Source organism: Phacochoerus africanus, chromosome 5, assembly GCF_016906955.1.
Source record: "Phacochoerus africanus isolate WHEZ1 chromosome 5, ROS_Pafr_v1, whole genome shotgun sequence".
Taxonomy (NCBI): domain Eukaryota; kingdom Metazoa; phylum Chordata; class Mammalia; order Artiodactyla; family Suidae; genus Phacochoerus; species Phacochoerus africanus.
The window spans coordinates 228,003-248,523 of record NC_062548.1 but is presented as its reverse complement, the minus strand read 5'-3'; the positions used below and the strand labels follow the sequence as shown (position 1 = coordinate 248,523).

Below are 20,521 nucleotides of genomic sequence, written 5' to 3'. Positions count from 1 at the left end.
CCTAGCCTGGGAACATCCATATGCCCCAAGTGCAGCCCTAAAAAGCAAAATAAATAAATGTATCTATAGGAAAGAAAGTCAACTCAGAATTAAATATCTAGTAAAAATATTTCAGAAATGAAGGTATAATAATGACATTCTCAGATGAAAGAAAACTAAAAGAATCTGCCAAGTGAATCTACTCAAAATGAAATGCTAAAGAACGTTCTTCAGATGAAAAAGAAATGTCATAGGGAAACCTGTAATATCAGGAATAAAGGGGAAAAAAATAAAATGGGGAGTTCCCATTGTGGCTCACTGGTAACAAACCCAACTAGTATCCATGAGGATATGGGTTTGATCCCTGGACCTGATCAGTGGGTTAAGGATCCAGTGTTGCCGTGAGCTGTGGTGTAGGTACCAGACATGGCTCGGATTTGGTGTTGCTGTGGCAGAGGCTAGCAACTGCAGCTCCTATTCAACCCCTAGCCTAGAACCTCCATGTGCCATGGGTATAGTCCTAAAAAGCCAAAACAAAACAAAACAAAACAAAAAAACTAAATGGTAAAAATCTGCATATATTATCAGACTATTCTTCTCCAGTTCCTTAAAATATGTTGAAAGACAGAAAGTATGAATTATAACATTATCTGATGGGGTTACAAAATATGTGGAAATAATATATATAATGACTATGACATGAAGAGATGAGAGTAAAGGGATCTATTTAGTATAAACTTTCCATTTGAAGTGGGAAAGCATTAATTTTAAATAGACTATGATCCCTAAAGGAACCAGTAAAATATATTACACATATAATACATATTTAGATATATTATTTTAAAACATATATTTATATAATATGTAAGATATATAGAAAAAAATCAAATTAATGTGGAATTTTAAAAAGTATTCAAGAATCCAGAAAAGATACGAAGAGGGAAAAATAGACGAACAAAACATGGAGAGAACAAAAAATAACTGCTAAGTGGATCGATCTCAAACCAAACAGATCAACAATTAGAGTAAGGCAAATGAATCATAGATCCAAATATAAAAGGTAAAATTATAAAAATTTTAAAATTTGGAAGGTAATTTTCATGATCTGAGGTTAAGCAAAAAGTTCTCAGACATCATAGAAAAACATGAACTAAAAAAAAAGACAGGAGTTCCCTGGTAGCTCAGTGGGTTAAGAATATGGTGTTGTCACTGTTGTGGCTCAGGTCAGTGCAGTGGCATGGGTTTGAGCCTTGGCACGGGAACTTCATATTCCTCAGGGATGGCCAAAAAAAAAAAAAAGAAAAAAAAATGCAAACTGTGTTCCTGAAACCAACAACAACTTTGCTCTTTGAAAGACACTTAAGAAAATGAAGAGACAAGCTACAGAATAGGAGAAATATTTGGAAATTGCATATAGGACAAAGAACTTGTATGCAGAATATATAAAGAACTCCGAAAAAAACTGTGAAAAGACAAATAATCTAATGAAGCAATAAGCAAAAGACTTAAACTTCATGAAAAAGTATAAATATATGGCAATTAAGCACATGTAAAGATGCTTACATTGCTAACCTTTATGAAAAGAGATAAATTACAAAGGAGGTCACACAGAGAACTTTGAGGAATAATCAGTCCTGATAATGAGGTGAGATCAATGGATGGATTTAATAGCCAATTAGATGTAATTTGAAGCAACAGTTATCCTTTACTGGCATATTACATCCAAGGAGATAATTTGGTATAATTACATGGAAAAGCAAGAACCATTAAAAAAAGGATTATATTTAAAAAAGACACAAAAACTTGAAAATGAGACACAAAGAACTTTTACAAAAGACAAGTACTATCAGTGAAATTTAAAACTCAATGGATGGGGGTTTAAGAGCAGATAAGTCAGAAAATGATGAAATAATTATTGAACTGAAATAGAGACTTGAGAAACAATGAGGAATAAGCCCAAAGATATGAAGAGATAAAAAATATAAAGAAAGGATAAGGGAGTTCCCATTGTGGTTCAGTGGTTAACGAATCTGACTAAGGAACCATGAGGTCTAGGGTTCGATCCCTGGACTTGCTCAGTGGGTTGAGGATCCAGCGTTGCTGTGAGCTGTGGTATAGGCCAACAGCTACAGCTCCTATTTGACCCCTAGCCTGGGAACCTCCATATGCTGAGGGAGCGGCCCTAGAAAAGGCAAAAAGACCAAAAAAAAAAAAAAAAAAGAAAGAAAGAAAGGGTAAGATGGATGCAGAAGTTAAAAAGAGAGTATGTCCCAAATTTCAGAATTAGAATCAGAGAAAATCGAGAAAGAGTTCCATTTCTACTTAAGATGTAAAAAGTTGCAGAGCATGTCACTCTAAACCTAGCATCAAGGAAAATCTGAATAATCTACAAAATCATAACCTTTCTTGAGCCCATTAAAAACCTGAATTCATAAAGTAACCAAATAAATGAATATTGTTCTCACTTAAGGGAGAAAGAGGACACATAAACTATACACACTTGGTTAAAGACAGGGGAGGGAAGCAACCACCATATAAATATCAAGAAATTATCTATAATTTCAACAAATTGTTAGGGGTGGAGTGTCATTTTAGAACAGATGGAAACCCCAGACAAAAAGGGACTCCACCAAAAAAGACTGGAATCATGGTAGGCAACCAGAGAGAGCTCCCCTCAGCGGTACACACACAAACCTACACAACAGCTGATGGCAACACCGGATCCTTAACTCACTGAGCAAGGCCAGGGATTAAACCTGCAACCTCACGGTTAACGAGTCGGATTCGTTAACCACTGCGCCACGAAGGTAACTCCAATACGCCCATTTCTGGACATACATACTATTTGCTTCAGTCTCTACTGTTTTTTCACAAACAATGTCCATCAATCAATTAAAAATTATAAGTCACAAAAAGTCAAGAAAAAAACAAACTATTATAAACTAATCACAACTGGACTCAAAGATGTTTCAAATGTTGATAATATCAGATAGGGGCTTTAAAATAACTATAGGAGTTCCCCCTGTGGCACAACGGGATCGACAGCATCTCTGCATTATAAGGACACTGGTTCGATCCTAGGCCTGGCTTGGTGGGTTAATGAATTCAGCACTGTCACAGCTGTAGTACAGGTTGCAACTGAGGCTCAGATCTGATCCCTGGCCTGGGAACTCCATATGCTGAGGAGCAGCCAAAAAAGAAAAAAATTTAAAAAAATTGAAAATTAAATTAAATTAAAATTAAATTAAATAACTAATTAAAAATCATAGAAGCAAAATAAGAATGATGTTTGCTCAGGGCTGGGCAGAGAAGGAAATTGGGAGTTATTTTTTAATGGGTATGTAGCTTCAGTTTTATAAGATGAAAATAGTCATGGAGATGGATATGGCTGTTTAACACTATGAATGTATGTAATACTACTGAACTGTACAGATGAAAGGGTTAAAAAGGCAAATTTTATGCTATATATATTTTACCACAATTTTTTAATTAGGGGGAAAATGAGCTAATAAAAGGAGTATGAAATAGTTTTCTATCTTAAATGTAGTGGTGGTGTCACAAAGCTATGTAGATGATAAAAATTGCATAGAACACACACATACAAAGCACTTGCAAAACTGCTAAAATTTGCAAAAGCTCTCTGGATCTTACTAATATCAATTTTCTGGTTTTGACAGTATACTACAATTATTCAAGATGTTATCACTCTCAAAGGCTGGATGAAGGGTATAGGGAATCTCCTTCTATTTTGTTTTTTGCAAATTTCTTTGAGTCTATAATTATTTCCAAATTGAAAGTTTTAAAATGTGTTATGTAATAAGAATAGATTTAATAAGATTGACAAAATATTGGTAATTGTTGATGGTACCTAATAGGTAGCTGCAGATTAATTATACTATTATTTTAACATATCCAGGTATTCCCTACATTTTGAAAGTCTGATTTCATACCACTTCATTTTAGTGAAGATCTACATTAGTACCTCTTTTTGATAATGGGAAAAAAATCTGAAAAGAATTTTCACTTTTTCAAAAAAAAAAAAAAAAAAGAAAAGGTGAAAAGTGAAAGTAACATTCAGGGTTTGTTTTGCAGGGAGCCATCATAAAGGCAACACACACCCCAAGGAGCAAGAGTGGAACCACTAAAGTCCTTCCCCAGAAGGACCCTCAGCATCTCAGTATCAAGCCACCATAGCATTAAACTATGACTGTGAGCATTTGAGGTATGTCCTGATTTATTTTGTGCATCCATTAACAGAATGAGTCCTGAAATAACTGCTTTTTTCTTTACACCATGTTGGCTTACAAAAGGTTTGACAGGAGTTCCCGTCGTGGCGCAGTGGTTAACAAATTCGACTAGGAACCATGAGGTAGCGGGTTCGGTCCCTGCCCTTGCTCAGTGGGTTAACGATCCGGCGTTGCCCTGAGCTGTGGTGTAGGTTGCAGAGGCGGCTCGGATCCTGCGTTGCTGTGGCTCTGGCGTAGGCCAGTGGCTACAGCTCTGATTAGACCCCTAGCCTGGGAACCTCCATATGCCGTGGAAGCGGCCCAAGAAATAGCAAAAAAAACAAAAAAAAACAAAAAAAAACCCAAAAGGTTTGACAGGAATGCTCTATTTGTGGATTACAAGGGGAACTTATATTAGAAAATTTCCATAATAAGATGTTAAAGAAAATAATAACTATGACCGATAGGTTAAAAGATCTAGTAAAAAAAAGGTGGACACATTTATAAACAAATAGGGAATTTTAGTATAGAGAGAAAAATTAAGAATCAAATGAAAACACTAGAAATAAAAAACATTAGAGATAAAGAATTCTTTCAATGGTCTCATTTGCACACTGGACTTCAGCTGAGGAAAGAATCTGCGAATTTGAAGACAGGGTAATAGAAATTATTCAAAATGAAATGCAAAGGAAAAAAACAGTGAAAGAAATAGAATAGAGCATCCAAACACTGAGACAATATATCAAATATTCTAACATATAGGTAATCAGAGTTGGAGAACTATGACAGAAAAAGCATCCGAAAAGATGTGGTTGGGAATTTTCACACAAACCTATCCTAGAAATAGCACAAAATGTCAAAAAGAAAAATCATTAGAAAAGTTTAAAAACAACAGGAAAAAGTCATACACACACAAAAACAGTATAGTAAATTTCTTTTTACAATGTATCTATGTACTCCAGTATACACTGTAAGGATTTCTTTAAAGATGTGAAAGAAAAACTGTCAACTCAATTGTCAGTGGTCGACAATGCACCCTTGATTTCCTCCCATCTCTCCAGCAGTTTTCTAGTTCCTTTGCAGTATCCTTGAACTCTATTCAGTAGAATTCCTTAAGGTTCAGTTTCAGTCCTTTTCCTGTTTTCATTCTATATTTTCTCTAAAGGCAATCTCATTCCTGCTCCAAGTTTTAACTTTGACCACTGGCAGATAACACCAAGGTTTCTCTCTCCTACCCACATCTCTTCTTAGCTGCCTACTTCATATTTTTACTTCAGTGTTTTAAAGGCACTCATATTTAACATATACAAACTGAAGTCACAATCTCATCTGACATGGTCCTCTTCCAACTTCTGTCTCAACAAATGTAATCACCACGATTAAGGAGTTATAACCTGTCAGTGACTCCTAATCCCTCTTATTCAATGAACATAATGCCTACCCAATAGTGCTTGCTAAACCGTCCCCAAATCCATCCAGTCCTTTATCTCAACTACCACTAATCTAGTCCAAACTACAAATTTCTGTTTCCCTAAACTGTTTTAATGGGCTAGTCATTAACCCTCCTATATTCAATTTTATCCCTCAAATCCCTTCTCCCTGCAGCATCGAGAGTAATTCTTTCCAGGATATCATACTTCTTTTTTTTTCCCCCTTTTAGGGCTGCACCTGTGGCACATGGAAGTTCCCAGGCTAGGGGTCAAATCAGAGTTACAGCTGCTGGCCTATGCCACAGCCATAGCAATATGGGATCCAAGCCACATCTGTGACCTACACCACAGCTCATGGCAACACCAGATCCTTAATGCACTGAGTGAGGCCAGGCATCGAACTTGCAAACTCTTGGATACTAGTCAGGTTCTTAACCCATTAAGCCACAATGGGAGCTCCCAGGATATCATACTTTGTCTTCCTTTGGCTCTGCTTAAAATCATTCAATAGCTTCACAATGGTCAGGACTATGATCAAACTCCTTATACCAAAATCCATAGTGTGGACCTTACATAGGTTGCTAACTTTATCTTATACCACAATTCTCTGCTCTTGCCTTCCCCCAGTTACTCTGGCCTCCCCGAGATGCTCATAGGTGCCATGCTCCCTCCTAGCACAAGCTATTCTATCTAGGAACTCTTTTGGTTTTGCTGTTGTTGTTGTTGGGTTTTGGTTTTGGGTTTTTTTTTTTTTTTTTTGGCCATAACCACAGCATATGGAAGTTCCCAGGCCAGGGACTGAATCCAAACTGCAGCTGCAACCTACACCACAACTGAAGCAAAGCTGGATCCTTAACCCACTGCACCAGGCCAGGGATTGGAACCCACACTGCCACAGAGACAACGCTGGATCCTTAACCCACTGTGCCATAGTAGGAACTCCTCGGATCTCTTTTGTTTACTGTACACCTGTTCACATTGGCTCAAGTTTTAGGAAAATATTCTATGTTTTCCCCAAAAGCCAAATTCCTGATGTAGCTTCAATACAGTTTATAACTCTCATTTGTAGCATTTAAAACAGCCATAATTTTAATTTCTGAGATTATTTAATATCTGAATTCTTTACTAGGCTACAAATTCTATGAGGATCAAAGATTATATCTAGTTTTGCTCACATTTTAATTTTAATGCCTAGGACTTGGTGAATGTATAATAAATTTTAATTGAATGAATGAGAGATACAGAGAATATAGGCTTAAATATAAGCCACAATAATGATGTTCTGCTTTCAGAGATATTTTGAAATTTACTTATCAAGAAAAAAGAACAGGTAAACTTAAAATTGTAAAGTTAAAATAACCTCAAAAAAAGTAAAATATCTTACCTAGATACAAATTCACTTAATTCTGAATATTCGGTGGGCTCCATTATTATGCTGAGGTCAGTAATAACAGAAGATAAACTCTCCTTATTCTAAAATAAGGACAAAAAAAAAACTTGTGTATCAAAGCACAGTCAACTTTTAAATAAAATAAAAAAAAACTACTTTTAAAATATTCAAAATGAAATGCCACCAGGTAACAGGAAAAGGTAACCAAGAAAAGGTACTACAGTCTTAAAAGAATGAAATCAGATCCTCACTCTAAACCAAAAACCGAAATGAACTACTCCAAATAAATTACTTACTTAAATGTAAACAGTGAAACCACAAAATATTAGGAGAAAACATAGACATTTAACTGATTACTAAATGAGCAAGAACTTTCTAACAATAACAAAAAATACCAAATATGTTACATAAAAACACAAAATATCTATAAAAATGACTTTAAAAGAAATAAACAGAAAAATCTGTGTTACAAACACAAGGAAATAAGTAAACTGAAGAGGAAAAGGTAAAACACATGAACTAAAAACTCAGAGGTAAAAGGCAACATGCTCACTCTGACAATAAGATAAATGTAAATTAAAACAATGAGTTGACATTTTTACCTATAACATAATTTTCACAATGCACAAATTGTTTATATTCTCTGTCTCAGCAATTTGAATTCTAAGAATTCATAATAAAGAAATAAGAAATGAAGACAAAAGGGCTCTTTATAATAAAGAGCACAAAACAATTCTATATTCAATAATGGGGATTGTAAAATAAACTGTTAAATATTATGATCTACAAAATCCAGGTTTTCTCCTTTACTCTAGTAAATTTTCTTCTATTATTACTCTCTATTTTTTTGTTTTTGGAAAAATCATTGTCTGTTTTCCACATTTTTCTTCAGCTGCAAGCATAGGTGATTTTTTTTCTCCAACTTCATTTGTAGGTGATTTTTCTCAAGCATATCCTCCAAATTGTACACCTGGCTACTTCTAATTTAATTTTCAGAACTATAATCATTTTATTCTTCCTTCCTTCCTTTCTTTCTCTCAGCTCTCTTACCTTCTTACTCAATTTTCCTGAATGTTTTCATTTGAAAGTCCAAGCAGTTATAATATAGCATGTTCTTGTATTTCCTGGATTATTTCTTTCAAAGTGAATTTAACTCCATTTTCTAATTCCTTTCACGGCAAGGATCCTAAAGGATGATGAACAAACCCTGCACCATCTTTGTGCTCTGTACACTGTGAATCTTAATTTATTAACAGGAGTAGATCTAGCAATTTCTGCTATAACCTAAGGATAAAGAATGAGTAGATAATGCTTGACTCTTCTCCATTTGTCTGGGCACTATATGACTTGTCTCTTTACATTTTGAGCTGCTGCAGAAATGGGTATTAATGATTTATAATCTCTGTTTAGTTTTTCAGCTGCTAAAGAATAAATTAGAAATTTTTAGAAGCAGCTGTGGTTATGGAGCTCTCATTGTGGCTCAGTGGTAACGAATCCAACTAGTATCCATGAGGACACGGGTTTGATCCCTGGCCTCACTCCATGGGTTAAGGATCCAGCATTGTCATGAGGTGCAGAATAAGTCACAGCCACAGCTCTGATCCTGTGTTGCTGTGGCTGTGGTATAGGCTGGCAACTGCAGCTCCAATTTGACCCCTAACCTGGGAACTTTGATATTCACACAGATGGCTCTTATAAAGCAAAAAAAAAAAAAAAGCAAGCAGCTGTAGTTAAAGTAGGCCATCTGTGTGTATCTACCATCATATCTAATAAAAAACAAATTCCAGGAGTTCTCTGGTGGTCCAGTGGGCTAAGGATCTGGCATTGCCACTTGTGTGGCTCTGGTTACTGCTGTGGTGCAAGTTTAATCCTTGGCCTGGGAATTTCCTCATGCCACAGGCATAGCCAAAAAAATCCCCACAAATTCCAGAGACAATAATAAAAAGACAAATGACCCAAGTAAAATTGGGCAATGAATCTCAACAGACATTTCATCAAAGATAATATAAAAATGGCCAAGAAGCTTATGAAAAGATGCTCGACATTGGCTAGTACTCAACATCATCTGGTACTTCCACCTGACCCAGTAATTCTATACCTAGATATATATGAGAATAATGAAAACATATGTCTACTTACAAACTTATACATGAACAGCTACAGAAATGTTATTTATAACAGCCAAAAGGTGAAAATAAGCCAAATGTTCATCAGCTGATGAATAAACAACATGTGATATATATCCTTACAATGCAGTATTATTCAGCCAAAAAATAAACAATGAAGTAATGATACATGCTATAACATGAATGAGCTCTGAAAACATTGTGCTAAGAAAAAGAAACTAGCAAAAAAAGACTATAAATTTTATGATTCCTTTTTTATGAAATGCCCAGAATAAATAAATCCATAGAGAAAGAAGATAGATAAGTTAGTCTGGGCAAAAGAGAGGCAAATTAGGGGTGATAAAATTCTAAAATTTACATGGTGATAGTTGCACAAACCTGAGTAAACTGAAACTGGCTGGATGTATACTTTATTTTTTTTTAATATTTAGAAATGATTTTAATAACAACTTCAAGTTTTAATGAGGAATGAGAATGTTACATAAAAATGACAGTATAGAAGAATCACAACTTTATAAAATTACTCAGAAAAGTCATGAGGAAAAGAAGCATAATTTTAGCAGTGATTGGGTAGTAGGACTATGCATGATTCCTATTTTTCACATTTTCTAATTTTTCCCTTTAAGGAACATGAATTATGTCTATAATCAAGACATTATATATATGATGTATATATGTATTATATGTATATTGAATATATACATTAAATGGATGAATTATATGTAAACCGATCTCAAGCTGTTATAACAAAAAGAAATAAAGAAAAAAGAACAAAATCTCAGAGGAATGTCTTATCTTTTGCTTCAATGTTATGTTTTGAATTTTGGCCTTTCACCCATTAGAATAGGCAAATTATTCTGTCAGCATAAAGCCTATGACTTATTGGCCCCTCTTTTTTTGTGGGGATGGCGGGAGAAGTGTGTGTTGTGGATTCTGTAAGACACTTTTTCCTTATCTCTCTCCTTGCTGGTCATACAGCTAATAAGGTCAATCCACCCCAATCGTAAACAAAGAGGACCTTATAAACAACCAGATCTCAAAGACCCTTCATGAGTGTCAGCAGCACATTCCCTTCTACTACAGCCAACTTAACTGAAGTTTGCATTTCTCATTCTTCTTCACAACTTAAGGACTATGGGTAGAGATATTTAGGGAGAGGGTCCTGTTAACTTTGCAAAATTTATGGAATGCTCACAAAACACACTATAATCAGATTTCAGTGTTTTGTTTTTTTTTTTTCCATTTGGGTTTGAATGTCATCACATCAAGTCAATTTTGTTTGGAGCCTATGACATGGGATTGCATTCTTTTAAAAAATTTTCATTGAGGTATAATTGACATAACACTATATCAGTTTCAGTTGTACAAAATTATGATTTCACATCTGTATATATGGCAAAATGATCACAATAGGTCTGATTAATATTGGATACCATACATAATTATAAAAATTGTTTTTCTGTGATGATTTGAAGATTTACTCTCTTGGCAACTTTTGAAAATGCAATGAAATAGGAATCCCAGCCATGGTGCAGTCGGTTAAGAATCTGACCCACAGTGGCACACAGTTGCAGAGGTGTGGGTTCAATCCCCAGCCCGGTGCAGTGGGTCAAAGACTTCAGTATTGCTGCAACTGGGGCTCAGATTCAATCCCTGGCCCAGGAATTTCCATATGCCACAGGTACAGGCATTAAAAAAAAAAGCAATAAAGTATGATTTTTTTTTTTTTAAGGGCCACACCCATAGCATATGGACGATCCCAGGTTAGGGGCCAAATTGGAGCTGCAGCTTCTGGCCTATGCCATAGCCACAGCAACACAGGATCCAAGCCACATTTACAACCTACACAGAAGCTCATAGCAATGCCAGATCCTTAGCCCACTGAGAGCGGCAAGGGAAAAAACACGCATCTTCATTGATGCTCACTGGATTCCTAACTCATTGAGCCACAATGGGAACTCCAAAAGTATGATTAACTGTAGTTATCGTACTGTACATTAGATCCCCAAGCCTTATTTATTTTCTAACTGGAGGTCTATACCTTTTGACCATCTTTGACCATTCTCTTCATCCCCCACCCTTGGCAACCAGTAATCTACTTTCTGTAACTATAAACCTTTCTTTTTGCTTATGTTGCTTCCTAATTCCACATATAAGTGAGATCATACAGTACTTATCTTTCTCTGTCTGACTTTTTTAGCACAATGCCTTTGAGGTTTATCCATGTTGTCATAAATGGTAAGATTTCATTTATTTATTTATTTATTTATTGTCTTTTCTATGGCTACACCCGTGGCATATGGAGGTTCCCAGGCTAGGGGTCTAATCGAAGCTGTAGCCGCCAGCCTACACCACAGCCACAGCAACGCCAGATCCGAGCTGTGTCTGCGACCTACACCACAGCTCACGGCAACACTGGATCCTCAACCCACTGAGCCAAGCCAGGGATCAAACCCACAACCTCGTGGTTCCCAGTTGGATTCGTTAACCACTGAGCCAGGAACTCCAAGATGTCATTTATTTTATGGCTGAAAAATATTACACTGTATATACAGACCACATTTTCCTTATATATTCATCCATTGATGGACACTGTTTCCATGTCTTGGCTATTGTAAATAATGCTTCAGTGAACATGTGGGCATTATATATATATATATCTTTTTGAGTCACTGTTTTTGTTTCCTTTGGATAAATATCCAGTAGAATTGCTGGACCACCCAAGTTATATATTTAACTTTCTGAGCAGTGTCCACTCTTTTCCATAGTGGCTTTACGAACTTACAAGACCATCAACAGTACGCAGTCCCACTTCTCCATATTCTCATCAATACCTGTTACTTCTTGTCTTTTTTACAATATACATTCTAACAGATGTGGGGTTCTATCTCATTGTGGCTTTGATTTACATTTCCCTGATTACTAGTGTAATGTTGAGTATCATTGCATGTACCTGCTGGCCTTCTGTATGTCTTCTGTAGAAAAATGTCTATTCAAATCCTCTGTTCATTTTTATCAGGCTTTTTTTCACTATTGACTTTTATCAGCTCTTTATATATTTTGTATGTTAACATCTTATCAGACATGATTTGCAAATATTTTATCCCATTCAGTCTTGTCATTTTGTTGTTTCCTTTGCTTTGCAAAAGCTTTTTAGGAGTTCCCGTTGTGGCTCGGTGGAAATGAATCTGACTAGGAACCATGAGGTTGTGGGTTTGATGCCTGGCCTCGCTCAGTGGGTTAAGGATCCGGTATTGCTGTGAGGTGCAGTGTAGGTCACAGACGTGGCCTGGATCTGGGGTTACTGTGGCTGTGGCATAGGCCTGCAGCTGTAGCTCCAATTAGACCCCTAGCCTGGGAAACTCCATGTGCTGTGGGTGCAGTCCTAAAAACACAAAAGCAAAAAAAAAAAAAAAAACAACTTTTTAGTCTGAGGTAGTTCCACTTGTTTATTTTCGCTTTTAGTTGAATCCAAAAAATCATCAGCAAGACTGAAGTCAAGGAACTTAGGTCCTATGTTTTCTTCTACAAGTTTTATGGTTTCAGGTCTTACATTCAAATCTTTAATCCATTTTGAGTTAGGTTTCGTGTCTGATGTAAAACAATGGTCCAGTTTTCCCAATACCACTTATTAAAGATACTATCCTTTCTCTATTCTACCATCTTGGCTCTTTTGACATACATTACCTAACCATACATACATGAGTTTATTTCTTGGGCACTCCATTCTGTTCCATTGACATATGCATCTTTTTTAGGCCAATACAATACTGTTTAGATCACTATAGCTTTGTGATATTGTTCAAAATCAAGATGGGCAATGGCTCTAGGTTTGTTCTCCTTTCCAAGATTGAGTTGGCTATTTGGGATCTTTTGTGATTTACACACAAATTTTAGGAGGTTCTTGTATTTCTGTGAAAAACTTCATTGGAATTTTGGTAGGGATTTGCATTGAACATGTAGATAGCTTTGGGCAGAATGGATATTTTCAAAATAGTGATTCATTCTATCCATGAGCATGAAATGTTTTTCCATTTATCTGTATTATATATTTTTTTTCACCAATGTCATACTTTCAGTGCACAAGTCTTTCAAATCCTTTTCAAATGCTTTTCTTGTGCCCTTGTCTGTTCTGGTTATCAGGTTACTGATGGCCTCGTAATGTGAGTTCAGAAGTTCCTCTTCTACTTTATGGAAGAGTGTGAGAAGAATTGGTATAATTCTTCTTCAAATGTTTGTATGAAGTCCCCTGGTGGCCTATCAGTTAAGAATTCAGTGTTGTCGCTGCTGGGGCTCAGGTTTAATCCCTGGCCAGGGAAGTTCAGCATCCCTCAGGCACCCCCCTGCCCAAAAAAAAGGTTTGTAGCATTCACCAGTGAAGCCATCTGGTTCTGGATTTTAGTTTGCTGAGGTTTTAAATTACTGACTCAGGAGTTCCTGTCGTGGCTCAGTGGTAATGAACCCAACAAGTATCCACAGGGACGCAGGTCTGATCCCTGGCCTCGCTCGGTGAGTTAAGGATCTAGCATTGCCATGAGCTCTGGTATAGGTCACAGATGCGGCTTGGATCCCAAGTTGCTGTGGCTGTGGTATAGACTGGCAGCTGTAGCTCTGATTAGACCCCTAGCCTGGGAACCTCCATGTGCTGCAGGTGCAGCCCTAAAAAGCAAATAAATAAATAAATAAATAAATAGATTTTCTGTTTCTTCCTGATTCAGTCCTGGAGAGTTGTTTTTAGGAGTGTATCCATTTTTTGGCACATAATTATTCACAGTAGTCTCTTATGATCTTTTGTATTCCTTGGTAGAGTTGTAATGTTTCTTTCACTTTTTTTTTGTATATTTTTATCATAGTTGATTTACTATGTTGTAGCAATTTATGCTGTATAGCAAAGTGACCCAGGCATATGTGTGTGTGTGTGTGTGTGTGCATATTTTTCTCATATCATCCCCCACCATACTCTATTCCAAGAGATTGGACACAGTTCCCTGTACTATATAGTAGGACCTCATTGCCCATCCATTCTAAATGTAATAGTTTGCATCTACTAACCCCAAACTCCCAGTCCATCTCAGTCTCTCCCTTCTCTCCCTAGGCAACCACAAGTCTGTTCTCCATGTCTGTGAGTCTGTTTCTATTCTGTAGATAAGTTCATTTGCACCACATTTTAGATTCCACATATAAATGATATCATATGGTATTTGATTTTCTCCTTCTGATTTACTTCACTTAATATGATAATCTCTAGTTGCATCCATATTGCTGCAAATGGCATTGATTTGTTCTTTTTATGGCTGAGTAGTACTCCATTGCGTATGTGTACCACGTCTTCTTTCATTTTGTATTTTATTTACTTGAAACTTTTTTTGTTTTCTTGGTAAGTCTAGCCAAAGTTTTATAAATTTGGATTATCCTTTCAAAGAACCTGCTCTTAGTTTTACTGATCTTTTCTAACAGGTCTTTTGGGGTTCCTCTTATTTGGAATTCTCTGGGGTTCCTGGATCTGGAGAACTGTTTTTATATTTTAGGGAAGTTTTTCTGTCATTATTTCTTCAAATATGTTTTCAAACCCTTTCTCTTCTTCTCAGGCTCCTATGTAAATGTTAGCATGCTTCATGCTGTCCCATTGGTCCCTTAAGCCATCTTCACTTTTGTTCATTTTTTTCCCTTTTTGCTGCTTTGATTTGGTGAGTTCCTATGTCCTGTCTTTGAAATCATTGATCTCTTCTCTGTCTCATGTAGTCTCCTGTTGAACCACATCAATGTATTTTTCAGTTCACTTACTGTATTCTGCAGCTCTTTAACTTCTATTTGGAACTTTCTTACATTTTCCTTATCTTTGTTGAAGTTCTCAATATGTTCATCCATTTTTCTCTCGAGTCTCGTTAGCATCTTTATGACCATTATTTTGAACTCTCTTTTTTTTTTTTTTTTGGTCTTTTTAGGGCCACACCCATGGCATATGGAGATTCCCAGGCTAGGGGTCAAGTTGGAGCTATAGCTGCCGGCCTATGCCAAAGCCACAGCAACATGGGATCCTAACCATGTCTGTGACCTACACCACAGCTCTCAGAAATGCCAGATCCTTAACCCATTCAACAAGGTCAGGGATTGAACCTGCATCCTCATGGATGCTAGTCAGATTCATTTCTGCTGAGCCATGACAGGAAATCCTGAACCCTTTATCAGGTAAATTATTTGTTTCATTTAAGGTTTTCTTCTAAGGTTTTTAAATTGTTCTTTCTTGTTTTGAATATATCCCTCTGTTTCTTCATTTTGCTTGGTGGTTTCTATTATGTTGGTTCCTATGCATTAGATGAAACAGCTACCTCTGGAGTCTTGAAGGGCTGGCCTTGTGTAGGAGATGAGTCTTACTGTTCAACCCTACCCTAGCTCCTGGTTGTCTCTCAAACCTTTGCAATTATCCAAGCTGCCAATTTAATTTTTTATAGCTCTCAGTAGTTGATGTTGTGCCAAGACCAAATACTCTCTTAAATTAAAAAACTTCCCTATTTTGGGGTCATTTTTTCCATATCATTGGGTTTCAGGGAGAGTAGATATGAAAACATACCACTCCACCACCTTCCCGCAAACTGCCACCCACTTGGTTTATTACGTTACATGGACTATTAATACTGACAAATGTTAATTCTAATCTTCTTGCAACTCCTCAGCACTATCAACACCAGACAGTAAATCTGGTGAAAAGAGTTGTATGTTCTAACCACGTCTGACAAAAGCAGCTGTGCCAACACAGAAATCATTCAAACATTCTGGGAATAATTAATCCCTATACGAAGGTTGACCTAGATAATCTAAAAGGTCACTTTTAGTCCCAACATTCTATTAATATGACTTTAGGTCACTTTGGTTCTAACATTGTACTACTATGATTTTATTATAATGACATTGTATAACTAATATAGTTTTATTATTTAGGTTAACTTTTAATTTTCTGATAGCTAAATATCTCCCTCTAGTGGAAATTTTGTTTTTAAAAACACAACACAGAAGGTTGCTGCTTCTTTACCAATGCTTTTCTTCTATCGGTCTCAACTATAAAAGTCTGCTCAAGGAGTTCTCCTGTGACACAGTAGGTTACAGATCTGGCATTGTCACTGCAGTGGCCTGTGTCACTGCTATGGCTTGGGTTTGACCCTTGGCCTGGGAACTTCAGCATGCTTTGGGTGTGGCAAAAAAAAAAAAAATCTGCTCAACATTTACAATGGTTAAACTATTTTAGAAAGCAGTTTGGTACTATCAATCAGAATTTACAGGTACATCTTCTTTGACCTAGCAATTCTACTAGAGATATAGTTTTGAAAATATACATGCCCAAGTAGGCCTAGAATATATGAGGATTTACCATTTACCATTAGGATTTAAATAAAAACCATAAAATTGGAAAGATGAAGAGAGAAAGGAATGTTCTTAACAAAGCCTAGAAGAGCATGCTCTTTCTGTAGCAAATTGAAAGTAAAACCAAGCAGTTCAATAGTACCTACATACTTTGAAAGGTATATAGTGACAACTTAAGTTCCCTTAGAGATTCAGCAATTACTGTGTTCTATGTTTTTCAAAGAGTATAAATTGTTTCTCTCCTTAGATTTTTTTTCCCTACATCTCCTAAATCATGTGGGATAGAAACTGCTGGTAGTCCCCAACATTCGTACTTCTTACTTGCTCTAATTTTTTCACTGGCCACATGGCATGTATAGTGAAAACTAAACTTCTGCACTAACTTATTGCTCACTAGAATGTAGGTGAAAATGATGGGTGTTACAACTTCTGAAAAGTGTCCTTCAAGTGAAGAGGTGAGCCCTAGTTTGCCTAGCCTTGTCTGAAATGCTAAAGTGATAAATGCACCATGATTTGGAAGCCATGTGGGTGATGACAAAGCCTGATGATCAGGAAACCACCACACCAGCCCTTGAAAACTTATCCTGAAAATTTGTTTAAGCAACAGAGAAATAAATTTCTATTACTTTGAACCTTCCTCAGTTTTAAGTTTTCTGTGATGTACAGCTCAACTAATTCTAATTCATTTGGCATGTGAGCTAACAGTATAACTTTAGGCCATTACTAAATAGTTACAAAATTTTCAGTCATGCCTTGGTGGTATGAGGATCAGAATATTAGCTTTAAATACTGCTGATAGGGAAGTGAGGCCTGGGTTGGTGCCAACCACTACTGCCTGGTAGGAGATAGGGAGCATAGTCACTACAACAGGGATAGCAGGTCCTGGAAGGCGGGGCCCATGTGCCACTGGTCCTGTCTGTGCGGCCTCATGACAGCCACACAGGACCAGCAAGCCCAGCCACAGTGGGAGCTGCAGGGGCCCAGGGCTCATTTGTGCTGGAAATGCCTCTAGTCAGCCATGCTTCATAAGCACATCACATTATTTTAAAAATGTCCCCAAGAGTTTCCATTGTGGCTCAGTGGTTAACAGATCCGACTAGGAACCATGAGGTTACGGGTTTCATCCCTGGCTTCACTCAGTGAGTTAAGGATCCGGCATTGCTGTAAGCTGTGGTGTAGGTCACAGAACGCGGCTCAGATCACACGTTGCTGTGGCTGTGGTACAGGCTGCCAGCTACAGCTCCAATTAGACCCCTAGCCTCATATGCAACAGGTGCAGCCCTAGAAAAGACAAAAAGACAAAAAAAAAAGGTCCCCAAATCAAAACCTTATCCTTGATCTGACTCATGATGTGATCAAATTACAGCCTGACACTTTCCTGCAGAGGCTTAAGGTCACCAAAGAATGCAACTTTGATAAAATGAAATTAAAACATTGCAATCTATTTTCTCTCTGTAGCCAAAACCCCAGTAATGAATACACCAACCAATATTTGGTGACAACTTATCCTGGAAAGCACAGCTCTACTGAATAGCTCATTGGTCTCAAATTCAGAGGATGGCCTTTCTTTTTTCAGTTGGACCTGTGGATAGCTTTCCAAATATGAGCCTAATTTTGCCAATAGTCTTGCTTCTCTCCAGATAACCCATGGACTGACTATTAAAAAAATGAATGCCAACAGGAGAAAAAGGACCCTAAGACTACTAGGACCTAAGTAATTTAAGACTACTAAGACTGTAGGACCCTGAGACTACTAGGATACCCTGAGCGGTTCCTGGGCAATGTATACACTGCTGGTGCAAATGTTCTCAGCCTCAGGACTGGACCTCAGACCTCTGACACTGCCAACCTGACACAGACTCCAGGCCTGGCAATTAATGGAGGCCAGAATGCATGTAAGTATTTGCTATATCACCACTCTGATTACATTAGCCACAAAGAAAGAAGAGGCAACTGGTCTGACTACATAGCCTTCTGCAAGGTGACAACATCCAGGAATCCCTGGGCCACACAAAGCAGAAGCCTGGAGTCTTGGCATGGGCTATTCATCCTATCCACCCTGTATCAATCCATCTGGGTCCATATTCTGTTTCAGTTTTCAGCAATGCTCTTTGAGATCATGCAGAACTACAATACCATCTTGGCAACTTTTCATGTCTCCAAAGCCTGGTATCAACCTGACAACAGTGTACCTTCTCTAGGGCTACTAATCATCCTACTCAACTGGCTTTGGCAATGCCACACTGTGGATGTTCCTGGTCACATTGGCAGAATAAAGAGGGGTACTCTGAGGCAAGAGCAGCCTGGAAGCTCTGTTATCAGATGAGGGATGAGATATCCCTCAGTCCTTTCTCAGCCTGCCATGATCATTGGTGACAACCAGGAACCTAAACTGCAGAGAGTTCTCAAGAAGCAAATCCTAGCCTAGATATTTAAACCCAATCACTCTTAACTGGATGGGGGTGGCTTCCGACACCTGACATCAAATCCTGTCCCATACAAAAAGGGACAACTTAGGGTTGTTTTTGTGGCTGAGAAGAAACATGAAGAATCAGGCACACGACTGTGAAGGCAAGCAAGGCGCATATTCATAGGACCTGATTGTGACAAGTGGTCTACATCCTCTTTAATTATCTGATGAGCTGAGGCAAAGTCAGCCCGCCTGTACCTACCTGTTCTTCTCCTCTTCACATACTCCCTTTAGGCCCAAACTCATAAAACCAACTAGTTGAAATTGCTTTCTGGTTCCAAAACATGTGCCCAGACTTGGTCACTTCTCATGATATGCCTGGATCCCACTCTCCTTGGAGCCAAACACTGAAGATGTCTGGGCCTTACTCTGCCCTATCCTGACCAGGGGCTGCAAGTTAACATTCTGTCTGCTTTCTGGTTATGCCAGCAAATTATACTGGATTACTGAGATACAACACAAGAGGAAGATACTTTTGGCTAGGATTGTCACATAAAACCATAAAGGGGTATTCATACTTAAATTTCTTTTTTAATATTAATGGAAGTGTGCTACAAGGGGGCCCTGGCTCAGAACTCTTTTTCAGCACAGCCACTGCTGAAGACTGGGGTGTGGGTTTTTTTTTTTTTTTTAATTTCATAGCAGCAGAATCTTTGTTATTTATCACAACACATTCCTTAACTTACCTGGATTTCCAGAATCTGAAATTCAAGTTGAAATGTAATCATGTGGCAACTTCCTGATAATCTGTGTCTCTGTAGAACTTTCTTTATATCTGTAAATCAAAAAATAAATATTCTGTTTGCAATTAACAATTTTCTTCAAGTATCTATTGTTTAATTGTGTGTGTGTGTACATATATGTGTGAGAGTGTATGTTAGTAGTTGCATTTGAAAGAATGTGCACCAAATTGATGACCTTTGCAAAACAGGACTAAAGATAGCTTGTAATCTCTAATTCTCAATTATACCATGGGTTAAGGTAAGAAATAAAAATATGCTAGGAATTCCCACTATGGTGCAGTATATTAAAGATCCAATGTTGCTGTAGCTGTGGCATAGGTCACAGCTGTGGCTCAGATTCAATCCTAGACCCAGGAACTTCCACAGGCTGCAGATGTGGCCAAGGGAAAAAAAAAATGCCAGTATGACTCTAGACAAATTTGATTCATGATAACTGTTAGATATTTTTCATTTTTTCAACATTATCTGGTTCTAGTTAGACAATAAATTAAATCCATGCATTTACTTCAATTACCTATCAAAACTTTTCCAAAATTACAGCAAAAGTAATTATTTTAGATATAATATGAATATATTCAAATGCATAAAATGCCCTATTCTTAAGTATACGACATGATTGATTTTTTTTGGCTTTGGGTGAGCCTAAGCCTTTATTTTTTTAATTTTTATTTTTTAGGTAGTCTTAATTATAATCAAGTATTTCTTGGAGTTCCCATCGTGGCACAGCAGAAACGAATCCAACTAGGAACCATGAGGTTGCGGGTTTGGTCCCTGGCTTTGCTCAATGGGTTAAGGATC

General features: G+C 37.3%; 1 protein-coding gene across 2 annotated transcripts in view; it reads right to left on the bottom strand.

The window, feature by feature from the left end:
• Positions 1-20,521, bottom strand: part of CENPP (centromere protein P) — a 250,849-nt gene that overhangs the window by 207,257 nt on the left and 23,071 nt on the right. For both annotated transcript variants that reach the window (XM_047779296.1, XM_047779297.1), the window contains 2 exons: positions 19,667-19,755; positions 7,020-7,108 (listed from right to left, as the gene is read on the bottom strand). In XM_047779296.1, the coding sequence (XP_047635252.1) occupies positions 7,020-7,108; positions 19,667-19,755 (178 nt within the window). The remainder of the gene's footprint in view (positions 1-7,019; positions 7,109-19,666; positions 19,756-20,521) is intronic.